General features: G+C 44.5%; 1 protein-coding gene across 1 annotated transcript in view; it reads right to left on the bottom strand.

The window, feature by feature from the left end:
• PDE10A (phosphodiesterase 10A) overlaps positions 1-23,682 on the bottom strand; it is a 258,873-nt gene that overhangs the window by 12,750 nt on the left and 222,441 nt on the right. The window contains exons 18-20 of the mRNA XM_053461389.1: positions 15,342-15,514; positions 11,175-11,286; positions 6,139-6,219 (exon numbers count right to left, since the gene is read on the bottom strand). Coding sequence (XP_053317364.1) covers positions 6,139-6,219; positions 11,175-11,286; positions 15,342-15,514 — 366 coding nt within the window. The remainder of the gene's footprint in view (positions 1-6,138; positions 6,220-11,174; positions 11,287-15,341; positions 15,515-23,682) is intronic.

Raw genomic sequence — 23,682 nt, 5'->3', positions numbered from 1 at the left:
CTCTGTGTGCTTGTTCTGTATTCAGTCAAGCAGCAGTTAGGGGCTTGTCTCTATGTTCACCAGTGGTGTCTCTCCTTTCTGAAGCTTGCTGAATTTTATTTTGTATCTGGCAACAGCTGTCTGGAAGCTAAAAGATTGTTCTGGCTTTCAGTCAGTGCACCTACTTGTTTTCTCAATGTTTTAGTGTGTATTGACTTCCACAATAGTTAAAACAGGGCAGAGCTGAGGCTTGCAGTATCATTTCAGCATATGCCTCACCTGACCATACTACATTATATTAAATATAATATAAACTTGTCTGAGCACCATCACTTACATTTATAAGTTGATTCTAACAACCTGTGCCACATACACTTACCTCACCTCATTAGCCCCACTAACTTATTTTATTTTTCTCTGGGCCTGGAAACTTTAGCCTTAAAAATACTTGATTTTGACACACATGCACTACATATCGTTATGCTGAGGACCATATGTCCACCGAATAAGAAATTCCTAAATCTTTCTCCCATTTCGAACAAGCCTTACAAATCACTCTCGATCAAAGAGACTGGGAAAATATTTTTCTCCTCTCCCACAAATGTTCCTGTAGCACAAAGATACTAGAAATCTCATATAAGCTTCTTTCTTGATGGTATCAGACTCCTGAGGCTCTTCATAACATTTTCCCAGACCTGCCCAATACGTGTTGGAGATACAAGGCCGCGGTGGGAACCTTTTTGCATTTGTGGTGGGAGTGCCCGGGGATAGCTCCATTCTGGGAACAAATTCATGCAATCCTGCTGAAGTTCACAGATTGCCCAATACAATTCTTACCTGACACGTTCCTTTTACACTAGCCGATTGACTTTTTATAACTAGAGATCAATCATACCCCATCTTCTGAATGCAGCAAAAGTATTGATTCCAATACATTGGAAAAATCCTCTTCCTCCTTCTTTCAGGGAGTGGATTTTGAAGATAGAGCAGATTAGGCCATTGCAGGAATTAGCTATGACCTCTGTTGATCAACATGTTCGTCTTCGTGGGGGGAAAAATCTTTGTATTCCGTGAATATTCGCCCCTTCCTGTGTTCGGTTTGGGCGAATATTCGTGTGCATTCTTTGTGTTAAAATGTCCTGGGGTGGGAGTTCGGTGGCGCTGAAGCCTTGTGATCGAGGCATTTCAGCGGCACCTTTGAAGTTTTAAAATGTATACTCTTCCAAAACGGGTGTCCGCCGCCAGGGGGGCCAGACATGATGCCAATCGCGGTGTTGCTGAATGCCCCGTTTAAAGTCATGACGGTCCGGGTCGTTAAGGGGTTAATTTGAGGAACCCGGCATGGTATCCTCTGGAGCGCTATATGTATTAGACATGATCAAGGAGTCCATTTGTTAGGTCTGGTTTTGTCACGAGCTGAGAACACAGGTTGATAAGGAGCCCAGGTGCAGGGGATACGAGGGGCTCTGTCTGTACCCCACGATGCATGATGGCCTGGGGGTTGTTACAGACAGACGCAGGAATAAACCACAGACAACAGATCAGGATTAAGAGTTGTATTGAATGCGATGGTACAACAATATATATGCAATGGAAGTTAATTGGCAGGAAGCCCTCTTGCGGGGCACACGGCAGATAAGCCCTCTTGCGGGGCACACGGCAGATAAGCCCTCTTGCGGGGCACACGGCAGATAAGCCCTCTTGCGGGGCACACGGCAGATAAGCCCTCTTGCGGGGCACACGGCAGATAAGCCCTCTTGCGGGGCACACGGCAGATAAGCCCTCTTGCGGGGCACACGGCAGATAAGCCCTCTTGCGGGGCACACGGCAGGTACTGGAGCAAGGCAAGGTACTGGAGCAAGGCAAGGTACTGGAACAAATCAGGAACCAAACAGGTAGTCCTCAAACATTACAATGTCAAGGCCCAGACTGCAGGGCTGGGCAGGTTATAAAGGCTGACTTGATTAGGTAAGCAACTGCAGCTGGACCTGGTAATTGGCCTGAGTGGCAAGGGCGGCCACTAGTGGCTGGAAACATGAAAATGAATGGCAAGGTTTTGGATAAGTCCAGCTAGCGCATGGTGAAACGTGACATACCCCCACCGCAAGGAGCAGCCTCCGGATGCTTACGGAACCATGGAACGGTGGTCTCACCGTCTGCGGTGAGACTTCTTCTTCTTCTTCTCCTCCTCCTCCTCTCTAGCACGTAGAGCCTTCTCATACGCTTCCAGATCTACACGACATATTACATTGCCGTTGGAAGTCATTACACGATCTGATGGCAGAGGTTCTGTTGTGCTGAGTTGGGCTGGATAGGCCTCAGCTACTGGATACACAGATGAGATAGTCCTGGTATGTGCTTGCCTTGTCCTACTTCTACTCCTGTGAGTGGTAGGAGTGGTGCTTCTGACTGCACAAACAGCCGGGGGGTTGATCTCCATGGATGTGTCCATGACCTCTGCATCAGATGACGCACTGTCCATATAGGACCACTCGGGGGTGTCAGACAAGGTCTGGAGGTCTTCTGACATTGTGATGGAGGGTGTAGGAGTCACAGGTGCCGAGGACTGGTTAACCCCTGCATCACCTGTCTGTGGATGTGACAGGGTATGCTCCTGCTTTGTGACGTTGCTGGCGTCATGTGCAGGTTCCGGGGCATGGGGTTTCTCCAGGTGGGTTGCAGATGGCTTGACTGGTCTGTGCGGACAATATGTAATCCTGTGGCCAGTCCCTCCGCAATAAAAGCATAAGTCGTCCTCTTGTCTCCTTTGTATTTTTTTTTTGGTGAGCGGCTCTCGCTTAAAGCTCTTAGCAGTCTTCTTTCTTGGTGTCTGGGTCTTGGTTTTTGTGTCCACGCACTCAGCTTCTACCACAGTCCTTACTGACTTGCATAGGTGGAGTACACATTCTGCCAACAATTCCAGTACTGCAGGTATCCCCGTGAACTCCTTGTATTGGCCTTGACATTCTGTCACGAGCTGAGAACACAGGTTGATAAGGAGCCCAGGTGCAGGGGATACGAGGGGCTCTGTCTGTACCCCACGATGCATGATGGCCTGGGGGTTGTTACAGACAGACGCAGGAATAAACCACAGACAACAGATCAGGATTAAGAGTTGTATTGAACGCGATGGTACAACAATATATATGCAATGGAAGTTAATTGGCAGGAAGCCCACTTGCGGGGCACACGGCAGATAAGCCCTCTTGCGGGGCACACGGCAGATAAGCCCTCTTGCGGGGCACACGGCAGATAAGCCCTCTTGCGGGGCACACGGCAGATAAGCCCTCTTGCGGGGCACACGGCAGATAAGCCCTCTTGCGGGGCACACGGCAGATAAGCCCTCTTGCGGGGCACACGGCAGATAAGCCCTCTTGCGGGGCACACGGCAGATAAGCCCTCTTGCGGGGCACACGGCAGATAAGCCCTCTTGCGGGGCACACGGCAGATAAGCCCTCTTGCGGGGCACACGGCAGATAAGCCCTCTTGCGGGGCACACGGCAGATAAGCCCTCTTGCGGGGCACACGGCAGATAAGCCCTCTTGCGGGGCACACGGCAGATAAGCCCTCTTGCGGGGCACACGGCAGATAAGCCCACTTGCGGGGCACACGGCAGATAAGCCCACTTGCGGGGCACACGGCAGATAAGCCCACTTGCGGGGCACACGGCAGATAAGCCCACTTGCGGGGCACACGGCAAGGTACTGGAGCAAGGCAAGGTACTGGAGCAAGGCAAGGTACTGGAGCAAGGCAAGGTACTGGAGCAAGGCAAGGTACTGGAGCAAGGCAAGGTACTGGAGCAAGGCAAGGTACTGGAGCAAGGCAAGGTACTGGAGCAAGGCAAGGTACTGGAGCAAGGCAAGGTACTGGAGCAAGGCAAGGTACTGGAGCAAGGCAAGGTACTGGAGCAAGGCAAGGTACTGGAGCACGGCAAGGTACTGGAGCACGGCAAGGTACTGGAGCACGGCAAGGTACTGGAGCACGGCAAGGTACTGGAGCACGGCAAGGTACTGGAGCACGGCAAGGTACTGGAGCACGGCAAGGTACTGGAACAAGGCAAGGTACTGGAACAAGGCAAGGTACTGGAACAAGGCAAGGTACTGGAACAAGGCAAGGTACTGGAACAAGGCAAGGTACTGGAACAAGGCAAGGTACTGGAACAAGGCAAGGTACTGGAACAAGGCAAGGTACTGGAACAAATCAGGACCCAAACAGGTAGTCCTCAAACATTACAATGTCAAGGCCCAGACTGCAGGGCTGGGCAGGTTATAAAGGCTGACTTGATTAGGTAAGCAACTGCAGCTGGACCTGGTAATTGGCCTGAGTGGCAAGGGCGGCCACTAGTGGCTGGAAACATGAAAATGAATGGCAAGGTTTTGGATAAGTCCAGCTAGCGCATGGTGAAACGTGACAGGTTTTGGGAATAAAATATATTTATAGCTTTAGGTTTACTCTGGTTTGAAGGTTTTTCCTTTTAGGAGCCATTTGAATTTATATATTTTTATAGATTATGTAATTGTAATATGCCAATCAGGGCAATATATGGTCAGATTTCCCAGAGTATACTACTGTCTGTTAGATGAAAACCAGTCTGTGAAATCTGAACGGCCTTAGTATATTTCAGATTTTCCAGTTTGTTGTGCACCTATTAAAAGTATATAGTGATGATAGTTATGCTGTTACACAGTCAATGTCTTTCTCAATATATAGCAATGGGTATTGTGGTGTACCACAATTAGTGCCTGGCACAGTTTATAGTCATGGGACTTATGCTGTACCACTGTGTCAGGGGACGACAGGAGTAGATGGACACAGTAGCGGGTACTCAGGTGAGTCACTGTGTCGGGGTCTTGTGCACGGACCCTGACACACTGTCAATGTCTGACTCAGTATATTGTGAACAGGAGCATAGCTTTGATTAAGTCAGACAAATACTGAACATTAGATATGTGGGGATGTGACCACAAGGGAAGGCTTAACCAGGAAGAGTTGTGGTCATGTTATAATAGGGCATGTTTAAGGGAGGGGCATCATCATGGGGGGCATGACTTTTTGTTGCCCTGAATGGTCTCAGTCTGCCCCTGACACTGCTAACACATGCTGTTTATATAAGGTGGTATCATTTTGATGAACATGGGGTGTTTATGGCTATGTTTACTTATTCCATCATTGTTTGTGTTAAATCCATGAGCCAGTAATTAATACCTAACTGATCAATAATACACTGTATTCTATGGCATGCTATATTTTCATGTTTTAAAGATCATTTTTCGGTTTTATATTTTATACTGCACCCAGATCATATATAGTTTTTATATTGTCTTCACAATAAATTATATTTTGAATAACTATAGTTGTATAATATACAGTTATAAATTATATGTTTAAGGGTGATCTGCAAGAACCTAGGATCAAAGATAAAATCTAAAAAAAATGTATCTCTTTAAATGTTGTGGGTGTGGTCCTGCAATAATTAATAACACCATAATTTTACAGATTTTGATAAAATATAATTTTTCATATTCTTGATCATAATTATCCCTACAAATTGCAGTCCCACTAATATTTCTGTAATAGGGGTCCAGCATCCATTATAGTGACAAAGTGATAATGATAAAGGATGAACTAATCAAAAAAATTCCAACACTGTTGGAGGAAATTCAGTAAATATCCAAGATCCCAGTTTTGAAGAGATAGTATTTCTAAAACCTTGGGGTTAGAAGTCAGGGCACCAACCTACATAGCCACATAGATGCTGATATGTCTGCGAGAACTAAGAATCCCATCAGTTACTTGTTTTGGACTGGTTCCTGGCACACAATTTTTTTGGATGCCTGTAAATAACTTGGGGCTTGTAACTTCCAGAGCTGGAGCATTGTATAATGCAGGGCATATGTAATCATATAGCCATGTACTTAACTGTCTTCAGAAACTACTGCTACGACATTAATGGGAAAGAAATAGAAGTAGTAAGGTCATTTAAACTTTTACCCTAGCTTAAAATTATTTGCTAAATTAGCCATTAACAATATTTCTATATTTGATGATACAAGACGAGTTACATGTTTATATATTATGCCCCTGGAAGTGCATCTCTTGATGCATAAGGTATTGGGCACAATCATTCAGAAAAGATAGACAGATGCAATACATGCATACCTGGCCTTGGGGAATTTCATCCTTTTTATCTCTGTCCATCATTGGGATGGGAGATATCCCAATCCTTTTCATTTCATCACCCTTAAAGATATAAAGGAAAAATACTTAAAAGGAAGAAGATTACAAGTCCAATTCAATAAACCTATACCTTTCAAAATATCAAATATTACAGATTAGGTATAACTAAAGTTAACATAAATGAAACCATTACATGCACACTATCATCATGTAATTTTAGCCCATGTGAAGAATTAAAGTGAAATCAAAATGTAATGTTTACATTTATTTACAGTATTTTTACTGAATTACCATATTTGCTCGAATATAAAACAAGCTTTTTTTCAGCGCAAACGCTCCAAAAAAATACCCCTCGTCTTTGTGATGGTAGCAGTCTAAGACTTGTGGGCATACTAGGGTTAATGTGTATTTTATATTTTCAAACTGATGTTCCTTCTTTGTATAATCCCTTTTATGTTTGTTGGTGCTGCTTCATGTTTACACTGCCATTATCTTGAGCTGATGTTATTGATCCTTTGTTGTGGTGTGTGTTGTATCTCAGGATGTAATTAAATGCCTGAGTTAATTTCTTTATGTTAACTTTCCTTTTGTATACAAAGTACTGGGTTGTTTGTAGTGTTTTACCCACCCCTTGTTTCTTATATAACCTTGCAATAAACAGAGAAGTCTTCCCCAAGAGTTTGGTGTGTGTGTGTGTGTGTGTGTGTGTGTGTGTGTGTGTGTGTGTGTGTGTGTGTGTGTGTGTGTGTGTGTGTGTGTGTGTGTGTGTGTGTGTGTGTGTGTGTGTGTGTGTGTGTGTGTGTGTGTGTATTTCTGGGGATGGTTGGGGCAGAGTCTTCGGATCTGTCAGCATTGAGCTTAACACTTGGCAGCCTCTGTAAAGGCTGTACTTGGAGGCAGATGGATCAATACCTGCCTCCCTATCCAGTGGGTAAAGGACTCGGTGCCTTCCCCAGCTCATGTCAAACCCTGCTACCGACTACTGACCCTTCAGCTTTGCTCCAGAAGTTTCCCCTACTGCGACCAGCATTCTGAGGGAGATATAGTCACTCACTTGACCCTGGTCTCAGCAACGCTCCCTTCTGGACGATACATCCTGGGGGAGAGGCTGCTGTAGGTGTCCGTATCGTCAGTCTTATAATCGAGGTCGTCTTATATTCTGACCTCAAATAAAGGTCTGACTATAAGACTAAGATCTAGATCCCTGCAGCCCTGCAGGGGACCTAGATCCTCCTCTCTGGCAGCCAGTGGACGCCTGTGTGATGAAAAAACAACCTCTGCTGCTGCCCATCACTTCCATCGGTGCTTCTATGACAGAGCGCCATCATGACATGACCTTCTGGCATGTCATAGAAGCCTTAGTGGAAGTGCCCGACAGCAGCAGAGGTTGTGTATGTGCATTGCGCAGATGTCCATCGCTGTCTCCACTAGATACCAGGAAGTCTGGAGCACGGAGGGCAAGTATGGGGTATACATTGGTAAGTCTGGGTGGGGGCAGAGTGGCATATCAGGGGCAGAGCGGTATATAGGGGGTATATGGCATATCAAGTGGCAAGCCTGGGGTCATATGTGCATAACTGGGGGGCAGCAAATAAAAGGAAATAAAAACAAGAAATGCATTTTTCTCCATCTTAGTTTTTATTAAATATAAAAAAATAGTTCACATGTGAATTAATATTTACTAGTCTTATATACAGTAGTCTTATATTCCTACAGGGTAGTCTCTTTAGTTTATCAACTGAGATGCATAAGCCGCTGTCTCCTTTTCCACAGCTCCCCTTCTTCTCCTGAATCATCTTCTTGTTCTTCTCTCTTTCTTTTCCAGCTCTGTTAAACATGTGTCCCAAAGCGCTTCCTCAAAAAGGGGGGAGCCTCCATGCACCCATTGAAAGAGACTGTCCTTATGGGGAACGCCGTGTCTCTGCCCTTTTCTAGAAGTACCAGATGCCAGAATATTATAAACGGTTTGTAGAGAGAGATGGCTATCTGTTGTCATTATTCTGGCTTCTTCTACAAAAGTGTTCATAAAATGGGGAAGAGGGTGTAAGCAGAGGCTTCGCTTTTTTGTGGAAGGGGTCCAGGAGGTCTAGTTAACTGACTTGATATCAGGGAGAAGCGGACCAAGAAAGAAGAACAAGAAGAGGCAAGAAAAGAAGCAGAGCTGAGGAAAAGGAGACGGGGACAAGGAAGCGGATGACATAGAATGTAGGGAGACATTGGAGGGCATGAGAGGGAGTGAGAGTCAGAGAGCTGAAGTGAGGGTGTGTGACCCCTGAATTATGTCTGAACCGGAAGAATAGGAAACTAAATTTGTTGCCTGAAAAACAAATGGACCAAAAATAAAAAGAAAAATTTGCACAACTCTTCTATTAACCTGATAATTTGTATCATTTATCTGAAACACAATAGTTGACATTTATAGGCGATTCATAAGACCCACTACACAACCATATTATAACTACCGTCAAAAAAGACTAAAATAATTTACCACTGCAAATTATATTTTCAATGAAAAAGAACTAAACTTTTCTTTTGAAATTTCATGATATAGTCTCACTTACCTCACTAATCTTTATAAGTCCGACTAAACCCGTTTATACCACTATGGGCATACAGGTTCATCCAATAAATAAGTGACAGATTGCCTTTTAGGACCTACCTGTATGTCTACTCTTTTTTGCTGCACATGAGACCTCTGCCCAATGACATCCCAGATCCTTCCCTGTCATCAGAAACCACCATTGCTAGCGTACTGCTGACAGATCACGGTACTTAACTGTGACCATGTGTCAGGATCAAGGTGAGGAAACCAATATGCAGGAAAACACAGCAAAGTCCAAATCAAGCCAAAGGGTCAGGAGTGGAGACAGCAGCGTAGTCGGTAACAATAGCCAGAGGGTCAATAACAGGAATCAGGAGGAACAACAAACATAGCTCTAAGCGGCACAAAAACTAAGCACTGAATGATTCTCTGTGCACATTCTTAAATCTACCACCAGAGGTCGCCCTTCCCCCTGTACGTGGTGACGGTGGTGCGCGTTCTCCGCCTTCTCCATTCAGGAGTGAATAAGGAGAGATGGGGGCGCCCATGGCGCGAGCTCTTTGAGACCGGCAGCGTGGCAGGAACGATGATGGCGGTGAGAGCGGCGGGGTGGGAGCTGGTAACCCGCAGTCAGCGGGTACTCAGGTGAGTGACTGCGCTGGGGGGTTCTCCGTGGACCCTGACACCATGGTACAGAGTTCTAAGAATGTCCTTTTGTGAGATTGGGCTTTCCTTTTCGGTAGGTATCAAAGCTGAGACCCACCAGACAGTCTCAGAAGAGAGAAGACCCTGTTGGGATTTCTTATTGCTCCCGTTGCTGGATGATCATGCACATTGTGGTAAGCAATGTAGGGCAATAGAGAGCAACTGATCACAAAGTTTCTCTCTTTCAAACAAGACCAGAAAGTTAAAAAAAAACAACGTTATATGGCACCCAGTAATGTCCCTGTGACATGGCCTTCTAGAACATAAAAAGCTATGTACTCTATGTACGTAAATGTTTTTTTTTTTGCCATATTAACACTTTATAATTGATATAAAAATAATTAAATTATTATAAAATTATGATACTAATAAAAAAAATTTATTTCTAAACAAATGATTCCAAAAAGCTATCAGTTCATGAGACAAATAAACTTTTTTAGCATGTTATTGGCAAGAAAAAGTAAATGAACCCATTGGGATAACCTGTTTTTCTGCATTAATTGTTCATAAAATGTAATCTGATCTACATCTAAGATGACTGTATGGACAAACACAATGTGCTTAAACTAATAACACACAAACAATGGTAATCTTTCATGTCTTTATTGAACACACCAATTAAACATTGACAGTGCTGGTTGGAAAAAGTAAGTGAACCCTTGGTTTTAATAACAAGTCAAACCTCCTTTGGTGACATTAACCTCCAGTGGCTGCAGATCAGACTTGCACAACTTTCAGGAGGAATATTAGACCTTTCTTCCTTACAGAACTGTTTAAGCCATATTCTACGGATGTCTGGTGTGAACGGCTCTCTTGAGGTCGTTCCATAGCATCTCTAATAGATTTGGTCTAGGTAAAGGGCGGATTTTCTTTTTTTATAAGCCATTCTGAAGTATAGTCATTGTCCTGCTGCATTACCAACCTTCTACTGAGCTTCTGCTAGCTACAGCCATTCTGACATTATCCTGTATGATACCTTGATAATCTTGGGAATTCATTATCCTATTGTTGATGGCATGCTGTCCAGGCCCAAAGGTAGCAAAGCAGCACCAAATAATGATGCTCCCTCCACTCATTGTTGAGATGATGTTTTCATGCTGTGACCTGTTTATGCCACATTTAGTGCTGCATGTTCTTCTCGAACAATTATACCTTAGTTTTATCAGTCCACAAAACATTTTCCCAGTAGCATTGTGGAGTGTCAAGGTGCTCTTTGCCAAACTTCAGGCAAACAGTGATGTTAAATTGCAAAGAAGCGGCTTCCTCCACGGTGTCCTGTCCAGCCAAGATTGATTATCAATGATTACCTCATTGAGGATTCTGTGTTGTGCTCTTGGGGTCATCTTGGCTGGGCACCCACTTCTAGGGAGAACGGCCACAGTACTAAATCCGTTATAAACAACTTAAACTGCAGATTGATGAATATGTAAAATCAAAATAGTTGAATGCTTTTTTTATGTTAAAGTAGCTCTAAAACAAACCTCCAATCATTTTTTCATTGATTGGATTCTGGATCTGCTAACTCCTTACACTAATTAGCTTTTGTTGAAGTGATTGTCCTAGTGGTTCACATACTACCCACACTATAAATAATTGAATGGTGTATTGAATATTGACAAGAACAATACAATAATTAGTGTTATTTTAGATGAAAATCATATAACATTTTAAGACACATTTATACATAAATGCTGGTAATTCCAAAGAGTTCACATAGTTTTTCTTGCCATTGTTTTTGTAAACAGCAATAATTACAAATGCATAGGCTTACCTCTGCCCAGAATTCAGCATATATATCATCAGTTATCAACCTGGTTACAGGCCATAACTTTGTCACAGAGCAAAGATCACATGCTGTCATCATAAGGCCAATTACGCGATCTCTGGAAAGGAACAGAAAGGTGTACAGTTACAGCAGAACAAATGCAGTCAAGCAACAACAAATAATAAAATTAAAATATCCTGTATCATTGCAATTATAGGTCAATAATAATAAGGTCCCCTTATTTTTGAACTAGAGTGTAGTTTTAGGCTGAGCGCTTAAGTTGTCCATACCACATCACTATGTAGTTTGCTGATGACACTAGTAAATCCACCAGGATTCCCTCTGGAGTAATTTACAGTTAATGTTGCCCCTCTTGGGTCCTACTGTTTGAAATTCTCCGCTGCCCCATGGCATGTCTTTAAATGGTGTGAAATTGGGGTATCAATGATACGTCTAACTGATCGGATGTGTTCCATCACTTGATGTTATAATAGTAAGTTTTTACATATTGAAAACCACATGAGCATGTAATTAGGTAGACCACATGTGTCGTACTGCAATTGATACATTATTAACCCCCTTAAGGACAATGGGCGGTCCCTAAACAATGCATTTTGAGCCGGTACATATACAGGCTTTGTCATTAAGGGGTTAAATTCTGTAGGTTTGTTTAGATAAGAGAGGTTTCACTACCTCAGTGGGAGAAATATATTTACAGGAGACACAGTGGCCACATTTGTAAGTCCCCACTGTAGGTTGTAACCAAGTCAGTTGTTTCATTGTGGCCAACTAGCTATGGACCAATAGGTCCTGGAGATTCCAAGACAGTCGGTAGGCGATATTTGTTTTTTTTCAGTTAACACATCTGATTTCAATATAGACCATTATTTGTTGAGAATATTGTCATGTATGGCAATACATTGGAATATTCCATTATTACATGAGGGTGATTTTTAACCTAATTAAGCTCTCACTAATTTTTACGTGTTGATTTGCCATTTTTTTGGCTATCCTAGTTATTGTCTTATGAGGATGATGCATTTCAATCTCTTTGGATTCAAACTGTGCCAATACAGGAAACTATTCCTAGATGTAGATATCTTATGTAGAGAAGTAAAAAGGAATCCTTCTGGGATCTTATTGATAATAATATCCAAAAATATTAAATTATCATGCATTTAACAGCCATGTCAACTGTTGGTTTATTTCATTGTTTAGCATCTTACAAATTCTTGGAAATGTTCTTGAGCATATCTCCAGGTGAGGAATATGTCATCCATATATCTCGTCCAATCCTGAACCATAGAATGTGCCAGTGCCAAAGAAAAAGCTGCTGGTGAGGTAATGTCAAGTGCAGGTAGACAGGTACAGCGAGGTCCAGAATGCAGGGCACAGGAACCAGCAAGAGTCACTTAGAGGACAAGGTCCAAAAGCAGAGTGGGGTCACTAGCCAAAGTCAGTGGTCCAAGGAGGTAGTGGAGTCCAGAGACAATAGCTGGGTTCGATACACAGGAATCAAGATATAAATATAGCCACTACACAATAGGAACAGTAGGGAGACACAATAACTGAGCATCTTAGTGTGACGTCACCTGAGCATGTTCCCCGCTGTCTCCACTCAGGGATGCATAAAGCTGTGTGAGGCAGCCAAGCAGGACGCGGAGAAGGAGAGGACCGGAGACACAGTGCTGGACTCGGTACCCGCGAGTAGCGGGTACTCAGGCGAGTGACTACGTCGGGGTCTGGTATACGGGCCCTGACAGGTAAGGGGCTGTGAGAGAGAGTAAGCTAGTGTGTGTGGAAGAGAGTATCTATAAATATTAGAATGAGAATGTATGTATAGGAGTGTGTGAGCACGATGTATGAGCGTTTCTGTGTTAGCATGAATGTGTAAGCATTTGGCAGGCACAGATGGCACAGACAGGCTGTTTGGTGGTAGAATGGCACAGGTAGGCTGTTTGGTGGCATTGAGAAGCTGCTTGGGGCAAAAATGGCAGAAGTGGACTGTATGGTGGCAAAGGTGGTACAAGGAGATTGTTTGGTGGCAAAGGTGGTACAGACAAGCTGTTTGGGAGCACTGCCAATCCGTTTAGGGGGAAAAAAGATGACACAGGTAATCTAGGAGCAAAGAAAAACTGTTTTGGGAAAAAATATAGCACAAGCAAGCTGTTTGGGAGCAAAGAAGGCACAAACATGCTGTTTGGGGGCAAAGGTGGCATGTTGCTTGTGAAGTCAGGGAGCCCCTGGGGAATTTTTACACCAGGGCTTTCTAGATATGCCCTTGCTCCTGTACAAGTTGCTGGAGTTAGGCATCATAAACCCATTCAGTCAATAAACATAAAATTACTAGTGATCAGAAGATTTTTTAATTGCCGAATTGAGGTAGGAGGTCTTAGCATAAGGCACATATGCTGCATAAGACTTCTAGGCCTTTAAGGGAAATTATCAGGGGTGTGTCTCTAAGTGATGCAATGGGCTAAAACAGAGTGGGCTCCATCAATTGTGTATGGAATCACTCTAGTGCTAAATGTGCTTCAGGATAGACTTACAGGGCCGTGAATATTAGGCATTGCTCGTTGGTTCCTTGCTATTTGCAACCTGTGAGGGGGTTTGTTATTGTGCCAAGTTCATGATAGTTAAAGTTTGTACCACTGCACAGGCTGTGGTGGAATTGCTGTGAGTCACTTCTTCACTGTATCTCAGTGGTAGTGATAACCAAAGTAGCTTCACAGCTCCCTTTGGACAATGATAGAAAAAAAATAGTTATAGTGCCTTGCAAAAATATCAACCCCCTTGGTATTTTCTTATTTTTTCCTTGTTGGAACCTGGAATTAAAATGGATTTTTTATTGGATTTTATGTAATGGATATACAAAAAATAGTCCAAATTGGTGAAGGGAAACAAATTCTAAAAAATTAAAAAAGGAAAAGTGGTTGGTGCATATGTGGGTGCACATTCTTTGCTATGAAGCCCCTAAATAAGATCTGTTGCAACCAATTACCATGAGAAGTCACATAGTTAGTTAAAGTCCACCTGTGTTCAATCTAAGCGACACAGTTGTGGAGAAGTACAGATCAGGCTTTGGTTATAAAAAAATATCCGAAACTTTGAAAACCCCACATTAAATCTATTATTAAGAAATAGAAAGAATATTGCCCCAAAACAAACCTGCCAAGAGAGGCCCGCCCACCAAAACTCACAGACCAGGCAAGGAGGGCATTAATCAGAGACACAACAAAGATACCTCTGAAGGAGCTGAAAAGACCCACAGCGGAGATGGTCCATAGGACCACTTTTAGCCGTACACTCCACAGAGCTGGGCTTTACGGAAGACTGGACAGAAAAAAAGCCATCACAAAATAAGCAAACACTATTTCCTGTTCACCAAAAGGCATGAGGGAGACTCCCCAAACATACAGAAGTCAGTACTCTGGTCAGATGACCAAATTGAGCTTTTTGGCCATCTATAGCTGTAGCAAACACAACACCTGAGAACAGCATCAACAGTGAAGCATGGTGGAGGCAGCATCAAGCTGTGGGAATGTGTTTCATCGTCAGGGACTGGGAAACTGGATAGTATTAAAGGAATGATGGATGGTGCTAAATACAGGGAAATTCTTGAAGGTAACCTATTTCAGTCTTCCAGAGATTTGAGACTGGGACGGAGGTTCACCTTCCAACAGGACAATGACCCGAAACCTGAAACTGCTAAAGCACTCAAGTGGAACACCTATGAAAAAATAAAGTGCTGTTGCCCTTGACTGGGTTCTCACTCTCCTTTTGAAAATGGAATGTGTGGAAGGGATCCTCGGGTAGGAGCAACACAAAACCTAATGGAAGGATGTAAGTCAAGATCTGTCCATTTGGTTTGACACTCCTCATACCGGAAGATCCCTTCCAGGCATTACTGATACATTATATTGGGATATTGGGAGATCTCTTAAGGCTCATTCGCCATAAGAGGAACTCTAAAATAATTTAGGTAGTCTGATACTATATAGTCTTCATAGAATCATGTTTACTAATGATATTGTTGAACAAAATGTATTCCTGAATATTATCCCTCTTAAATTATTTTACCACCAATAATGTCAAGCTCTTGGTACCACTTATGTTTTATGCCAAACAAACAGAATAATGCAGTAAACAATATACATTTAATTAGTATGTTACCTGTGAGCTTGATTATTAAAGTTTAATGTTCCTGTTTGATGAAGCTCTTCCAGGTGCTTGCGGTTACCAAAATACAGTGCAAGGTCTGTGGCAATGATTGCTTTGCGTATTATTTCTAACACATTCTCGTAGTCACTGGAGTTGAGATCGGAGAAAACATTGTGTCCTTCCAGCTATATGAAAAAAAGGATACACCAATCTAAGCATAATGCCCTAGATGATGACAAATATTTATATAGATAGATAGATAGATCTATCTATCTATCTTTGTACAACATATGTGTCTGTGCATGCACTACTAAGTAGTTAATATAATTAATTACGTTTATGAAAAACAAAATTGCAAAATATCACATTTTACCCCTCAAAAACATAAATCTGGCCGCCTAAATTCCTCTAAAAAAAACCACACAAATTAACAATCTCAGTCTCAGTTAAGTGACTATGGCGATTTTTACTTCTACTAACAATTTTACTAATCATTCACATTCATATTATCCCTAACAGCATACTTACATTTGCAGTATATATTATCCGAGTAGAAGGTAACAAAGTATTTTTGTGTAATCTCTGGAATGATGTGGTATCCACAAAGTACAAACTTATTTTATAAATTTTAGGAATAGTTTAGGGTGATATGTCAGATTAACTGTTATTTATACTAAATATCCATACCCACACATAATACTCTCCATCTGATAGGGCCCTGGCAAGTAAGTCAGGGAGGAGGTATCTGTGCCCCACTATAATAATAGGTAAGTACAGACAGGCTAAGCAAAGCATTCACAAGGCTGGATATTCAGGATACAGTCTGTATCGGCAGGCAGGACTGATGAACACAAAACAGGACTAGTTAATACAGACAGGATAAGGCACAGAAAAAAGGGCAGTTGCACCAAGGTAGGATTGCGATTAAGCTAGACAGGTAGAACAAACTGGAAGCCTTCAGATAGGGACTAGAGGACTGCATTGGGAGGTGGGTCCCGCCAAAAAACTTGCGGTTGCGGGCGGTCTTGCTGGTGCTGCGGGTGGGAGCAAGCGGTCAGGCACCATATCCCGCGCAGTCCCGCAAGGCTGCCTTCTCGCTGCTCCCTTACGGTGTCTCCTCTCTTGCTCCGCCCAGGAACAAAACTGAGTCACGTGATGTCACTTCACTTCCCGTGACTCCGCCTTGCTCCTGGGCGGAGCAAGAGAAGAGACACTGAGGGAGCAGCGAGAGGGCAGCCTTGCGGGACTGCACGGTAACTCTGCAGTTCAGGTAAGGAGGTGGGCGTGATTGGCCACAAATGTGGCGGGAGTGGAACACCCACGTTGTGGGAGCGGGCAAAAAATCAGCGGGAGCGGGATTAAAAAAGCCGTCCCGCGCAGGGCTCTAATAGGGACTTTGCCACAGGCAGTATACAAACTGTAGCTAAGGAGCTTGGCAAGTCAGCCAACAGACAGGGAGAGGTGAGAGCATGCTCTCTGTGGTCAGACAAGCAGGGGCGTGCTCACTGTGGCAGAACAGGTATCATAGGACAGGAGAAAGCCAGAGTAGTCAAAAATAAAGCAGAGGTAAGAAGCCAAGCAGGGTCAATCGAGGTCAGCAAACGACCAAGCAAGAATAAGGCTTACAAACCGAAGACACAGCAGAAAAAGCTACATTCTAAATACATTCCTAAACAAATCTGTAAAAACAGTTGCAGATTTATAATAAAGGTTTACATAATCATTTCTAGGAGGGCTCCTTCCAAATATTTTCAGAGCCATATGGACCAAATGCAGTGTAAGATTCCTGCTTCTCCGTTTATTTAGTGACACCAGATAGATAAAAAGGAGAAATTAACAGACAACCTATCCTGTCCGTAGGAAAGAAAGATGGCAACTTACTCAAAATTACCGTACTTGCTCGATTATAAGACAACCCCCCAAAATCTGAATATTTTTTTAGGAAAAAAAGCCTGAATGTAAGACGACCCTATAGGAAAAAGTTTTACTGGGAAAAGTTAATTAATGTAAACATTTTTTTTTTTATAAAAGCTATGATTAAGAAAAATATATTTTTTGTTTTTATTTCCCTTTATTTTCCAACCTGGCCCCCAGTTATGCACATCTGCCCCCAGCCTTGCCACTCCTATATGGCACTGTGGCCCATGATATGCCTTTTGACCCCCTATGTGCCACTCTGCCTCTGGCATTTAGGGGGTTAAAAGGCATATTATGGGGCAGAGTGGCATATAGGGAGGTATAAGGTATTTCAGGAGGCAGAGTGGCGTATAGAGGGTTAAAGTGCATTTCTGGAGGCAGAGTGGCATTGAAGGGGTTAAAAGGCATTTCATAGAGCACTCTGCCTACAGAAATGCCTTATGCCCCCCGTTTAACACCCCCCCCCGCCACACACACACTTACCGGTGCTACCAACTCCCTGCTGTGTAGCCGGGGCAGCGTGTAGACGTCTGGGCGATTCGCGTAGGCAACTTCCGGTTCAGTCGGAATGAGGTGCGGTTAGCAGCGGGGGTTGTCCGCGCAGACGTTCCCCGGTTGTCAGAGAGAATTCCCTGCACCGGAACTCTCCTCTCTGACAGTCAGGGAAGGTCTGCGCGATGGACGCAGACAACCCCCGCTGCTAACCGCACCTCTTTCTGGCTGCAGCGGAAGTTGCCTACGCAAATCACGTAGACGTCTACCAGCTACACAGCAGGGAGTCGGAAGCACCGGTAAATGGGCGGCGTAAGACAGGAGGATCCGGGTCCCCTGCAGAGCTGCGGGGGATCTGGATCTTAGTCTCATAGTCAGACCTCTATTTGAGGTCTGATTATAAGACGACCCCAATTATAAGACGAGGGGTATTTTTCAGAGTATTTGCTTTGATAAAACCTTGACTTATAATCGAGCAAATACGGTAGTTCTTAGCCCATAGTAAGCATATTTACACTTATCAAAAGAATCCACTATCTATGAGGGAATGCAGGCATGTGGTAGTTTAGTCTGCCAGTTTATAATAATACTATTTTCTATTTTCTCCCTTATGTACATGCGCTCCATGGTTTGTTGTTTGGTATTTTATACACTTTGAGGAAGAGTGTTGTTGGTAGCAGCTGATATTAGGGGAGTATTTTACTTGTTTATTCATTTATCACGTGGAATTTAGGTTTTTCTGTTTTTCTCCCCATTTGAAATACCCCTGGATCCCTACTTTACAAAAAAGTATACGTTTGTGGGGGGAATTGTGTGTTATGTGACCATTACTAAGGTTGTAGGGTTGGTACAGCAAATGTTGCTCAAAGTTGATGCACTTTGATTGTAAGTCAAAAAAAAAAAGCTAAAATCGTAAACATACAGGGTACTCCCAAGATCAAGACAATGTATTGAATTCTTTATTTTGGTAAATTTGTGTGAGTGAACTAAACGAGAAAAAGGAAAGTTAAACACACAGAACAAAAAGAGCTCTAGTATTTAAGTAACAATTTAGGAAAAATAGGTCGGGTCATCAAGAGGTTAAAAATTAAGTGACATTTCCTTTTATCTAATACAAGGTTTTAGATTAATAGTAACCGCTAAAAAAAATTAAAAGGGATTTTTGGCACAACTGAACTTTACAGTTCTCATATAGCAGTACACTCCTTAATGTTGACACCACGGTCCTCTAAGTATGAAGAAGTGCATTTAGTCTTACGCAGTTACAAAGTACTATTTTCCTCCCCTGAGCTACAAAAAATAATGTCCACGTTATGTTATACTTACATGCGAGCAGTGCTTTATTAGACAGGTCAACACATTCTAGGACTGTCTTTGGAAACCTGGAGTACATGGCCACCCCAGGATATTTCTTTTCCAGTTAAAAATGAAAAATGGCACATGGTTCTGGAAAAAGTGTCGGGGAGCACAGCTCCGTTGCTCCTAGAGTTGTGGATACAGGGGGCTGGCAAGAGGCACCCATCCCACTAACCAGTGCTGGTGTGCACTTAAAGACTGGGGAGTTCGGGTCCCAGGCGAGGACAACAGTCCCACTCACCAGGGCAGGGAGACAGGGTCCATAATCTGTGCTTAGCAGGCTTGCTTTCAGTCCTCTCCAGGGGCCCCAGTGATGGACAGTTCCGTCATACACTCTATCACATAACTCCTTTTTCTGGGGGATAGTGACGTCTGAGAAGACGATTACTGCCAGCTACAAATTCGTACTCCCCAAAACAATTTTTTAACAAAAGAGCAGTACTCACGCAGCCGCACTCTGCTTCTCCCAAACAATTTAACTGCCGCTGGGAAGAAGGGCCAAATGTGCCTTCTCCCTGGAGTCCTGTCAGCCTCTGGGGAGAAGACAGAGCGGCTAGGGGTCCCTTTCATATGGAGTTCTGGGCTGACTGCCCGGCACCTCTGGGGACTGCAGGTGGCGACTGTAGTCCGATCAACCTACATGGTACAAATGTTTGTATGATCCACTGCAAGGGGTGGGAAGCCACATGCATCCCCTCCTCTATACTCCATCACGTCTGCTGGGGTTACAGGATCCATAGAAATCACCGCCCCTAGGCAACATTTGCGGGGGTAAAGCCAATGGAGCTGAGGTCACAGAAGGGAGCGGGCAGAGGCCAGCAGCACTCTGCCCGAGGGCATCGCTTCAGCTGCATTTGTAAAATACAGGGGCACCACCAACTCTGGGGCTGCCCGACCGGACCCTCGTTGGTTACTGTGGTCAGACTTGGGAACAAGAGGAACTGAGGGGAAGAAGCCAACAGTGCTCTGCCTCGATGCCAGCAGGTCAGCTGGGGGATCTGGCTGGGACATGCAGGGGAGGTGTTGGTCAGTTTCTGGGCCATATTGCAGGGAATGGGGCAAAGTGTCTGGGGTGAGGGAAGGGAGTAGGCAGAGTCCAGCTGCGCTCTGCCTGGTTGTTTGTGCTTCTGGTGGGGGCACAATACTCACAGGATCCAACACCTCTAGGGCACACTGCTGAGCATGGTCAAAGAGTTCTCGGTAGGCCTTCTCCAGGATCCATTCTTGATACACCAAATAATCTAAATCAGCCCACAGGTCTGGCAGGTAACAGGGCACATCTGCGAGAATCCCTTCCCTGAACTCCCGGATCTCCTCGCACCGATACTTCCATGGTCTGGTCCTCCTGTAGACTTTCCATTATCAATCCAGGGCCCCAAAGTCATCGCCTTCTGGCAGGTAGTCATCCTTTAGCTCTGGACACCACTGTACGGCCTGCCAATACAGGGCCTGGTATCCACAATCCACACTCATTTCAAGTGGAAGCATCTTCTCCAACTCAGCCACCAAGTCCTTATGGGGCTGCTCTCCCAGGTACGGCATTCGCCAATCTAGTTGTAGCACGTACCATTCCTTGGAGGATGGGAGGACTATTCCCCGGACACCCTGGTCCTCTCTGAGAGCCTCCATCCAGGCATCCATAATCATCTGTTGCCTCTACATCTACTTTATACATATATATAGAGAGAGAGAGGCAACAGATGATTATTGTTGACCTTATTTGCATGCACCTACCCAGAATCCCTTGTGGTTGTGGCAGCACCATGAGATTTCTGAGGGAAAAAAACAAGCCTTCTGGCTTGTCTGGTGTTTAATAATACTTCTACTACCGTATATTCCGGCGTATAAGATGACTTTTTAACCCGAAAAAATCTTCTCAAAAGTCAGGGGTCATCTTATACGCCAGGTATACTTACTTACCGAGCCGGAGATTCCCCACGAAGCCACGAATCTCTAGGGGAGGGGTGAGTGGAGAAGCCGCCTACCCTGAGCCGGTCTTCAGGGCCGCGCCGAGGTAGGTGCAAGATCGTGATCTCCCCAACTAGCCGTGATCAGCGGGCGCCCAATGAGCAGGGCTGGTTGGGGAGATCATGACCTCCCCGCGCCGCGGGGCCGCGGCCGCGGCCAGGCCAGATCGACTTGGGGGCTAATGGAGCTGCAGCTCCAGGCCCCTACATTTAAAATAAGTCCAGTTTGACCGGACTGACTGGGCCTATGCGGCCGTCCTTAACGCAGGGCAAATGGGGCACCTGCCCCTTAAGCCCGCAGCAACTGCGACCGGGCCCGCAACTTACCTGGCAGACGCGCGCGAGCAGCGTCTCTTCTACCGCCAGGGGGACGCAATAATCCAATGGAGCCATGGGATGTACGTGAAGTACGTCCCCTGTGCAGATCTGCGGAAGTCTGCGAGCAGTGCGTACATCATCAGTTCAGTTAAGGGGTTGAGGGAGGCTGTATGAAGTATGTGAGAGTGAATGAAAGAGTGAATTAATGAGTATCTGTGAAGGAGTGAGTGAATTAATGTTTGTGAATGAGTATATGTAAATAAGTATCTGAATGAGGGAATTAATGAGTATCAATGTATGAATGAATACCTGAATGAGTGAATGATTATCTGTGAATTAGTGAATAAATATTTGTGAACGAGTGAATGAATATGTGTGTGTGATAGCATGGATGTGTAAGGGGGACAAAGATGCCACAGGCAGTGGCGTATATAGGGTATGGCAGCCATGGCACGTGCCATGGGCGCCATCTGAAGGGGGGCGCCGGTGAGCGGCTTTTAAATGCCTCTCTCGCTCGGCGCCCCTCATTCTCCTCCACGAGCCCTCTACCCCCGTCCCGGTGCCGGCATTTCATGCAGAGCGCCGCAATATGCCGGCATATTGCGGCGCTCTGCATGAAATGCCGGCACCAGCGAGCGGCTTTTAAACACTGATGCGGAGGAGAGAGAGGGGCGCCTAGCAACTGCTCTGCGCCCCTCGTTCTCCCCCGCATCAAAAAAAAGAAGACAGCGTTTAAACACCGCTCGCTGGTGCCCGCTGCTTCACTGCTGGGCGCCGAAATATGACGTCATATTACGGCGCTCAGCAGTGAAGCAGCGGGCACCAGCGAGCGGTGCAGGAAGACAGAAGCATCCTCCTCCCGTCGCTGGACTTCAAGGTGAGAGGGGGGGGGAGAGGGGTTAGAAAGTGATAAGGGAGGGAGGGAGTTAAAAAGTGATGAGGGAGTTAAAAAGTGATGAGGAAGGGAGGGAGGGAGTTAAAAAGTGATGAGGGAGGGAGGGGGTTAAAAAGTGATGAGGGAGGGGGTTAAAAAGTGATGAGGGAGGGAGGGGGTTAAAAAGTGATAAGGGATGAAGGGATGGAGGGAGGGGGTTAAAAAGTGATAGGGGAGGGAGAGGGGGTAGATATAAGTAAAGAGTGTGCATTAATGTGTGGATGTATTGAGTGAATGAGAGAGAGCATGAGTTAATATGTGAATATATTGTCTGAATGAGGGAGAGCATGAGTTAATGTGTGGATGAGTTGTCTGAATGAGGGAGAGCATGAGTTAATATGTGAATGTATTGTCTGAATGAGGCACAGGCAGGGTGTATATGGGACAAAGATGGCACTGGCCGGACTGTTTGGGGACAAAGTTGACTTGTGCTGGGCTATTTGAGGACAAAGATTGCAAATCTTATGTGTGTAATCTGGGTGCTGGCCAGGTTCTATGTGGGCAGTGTGGGTGCCAGGGCTGGTTTTGGGGTGTGCAACCTGTGATCTATGCCTGTAATTTTGGGGGATTTTAAATATACCTTTTAATGCTGTGTTTTTATGTGAATTCCAATTGATCTTTACCTGCAAAGCTGGGTTTTTGTGTTATTCTGTAGATCCATATCTGCTATGCTATGTTTCCATACATTATTTATGTGCACCTGCAAATACAGGGTTAATATGTCTTATTCAGTTGATCTATGCCTGCGATGCTACGTTTCATATATTATTATTGTATACCTGCAAATACAGGACTTGTATGTCTGATTCTGTTTATTTGATATATACCTTCAGTGCTGAGATCACAAGTGAATTTCAATTGATCTGGGTTTGTGTGTTGATCTATACACGCTATCGGCAGCAGGGACTAATATTAATATATATATATATGCAGCAGGGGCTAGTAAATGGGTTTTAGATATTTGGACAGGGGCGCAATTTCAGTGCTTGCCATAGGCGCTATTTTCAGTAGATACGCCTCTGGCCACAGGCAGGCTGTTTTGGTGGCAAAGATGCCACAGGCAGGCTGTTTTGGTGGCAAAGATGCCACAGGCAAGCTGTTTTGGGGGCAAAGATGCCACAGGCAGGCTGAGTGAAACCGTCCGTGGAAACCCTCCGGATGCGGGTGTCAGTGTGGCAAAGCCTGTCCTGGTGTTTGTGATTGGGTGTCAGTGTGGCAGAGCCTGTCCTGTTGTGTGTGTGTTTGGGTGTCAGTGTGGCAGAGCCTGTCCTGGTGTGTGTGGGTGGGAGTCTGGGCCTGTATATATATATATATATATATATATATATATATATATATATATATATATATATATATATATATATATATA

The sequence above is a fragment of the Spea bombifrons genome, chromosome 3, assembly GCF_027358695.1.
Source record: "Spea bombifrons isolate aSpeBom1 chromosome 3, aSpeBom1.2.pri, whole genome shotgun sequence".
Lineage (NCBI taxonomy): Eukaryota > Metazoa > Chordata > Amphibia > Anura > Pelobatidae > Spea > Spea bombifrons.
The sequence above is the reverse complement of the archived record's forward strand: the minus strand, read 5'-3'. Positions and strand labels throughout refer to the sequence as shown.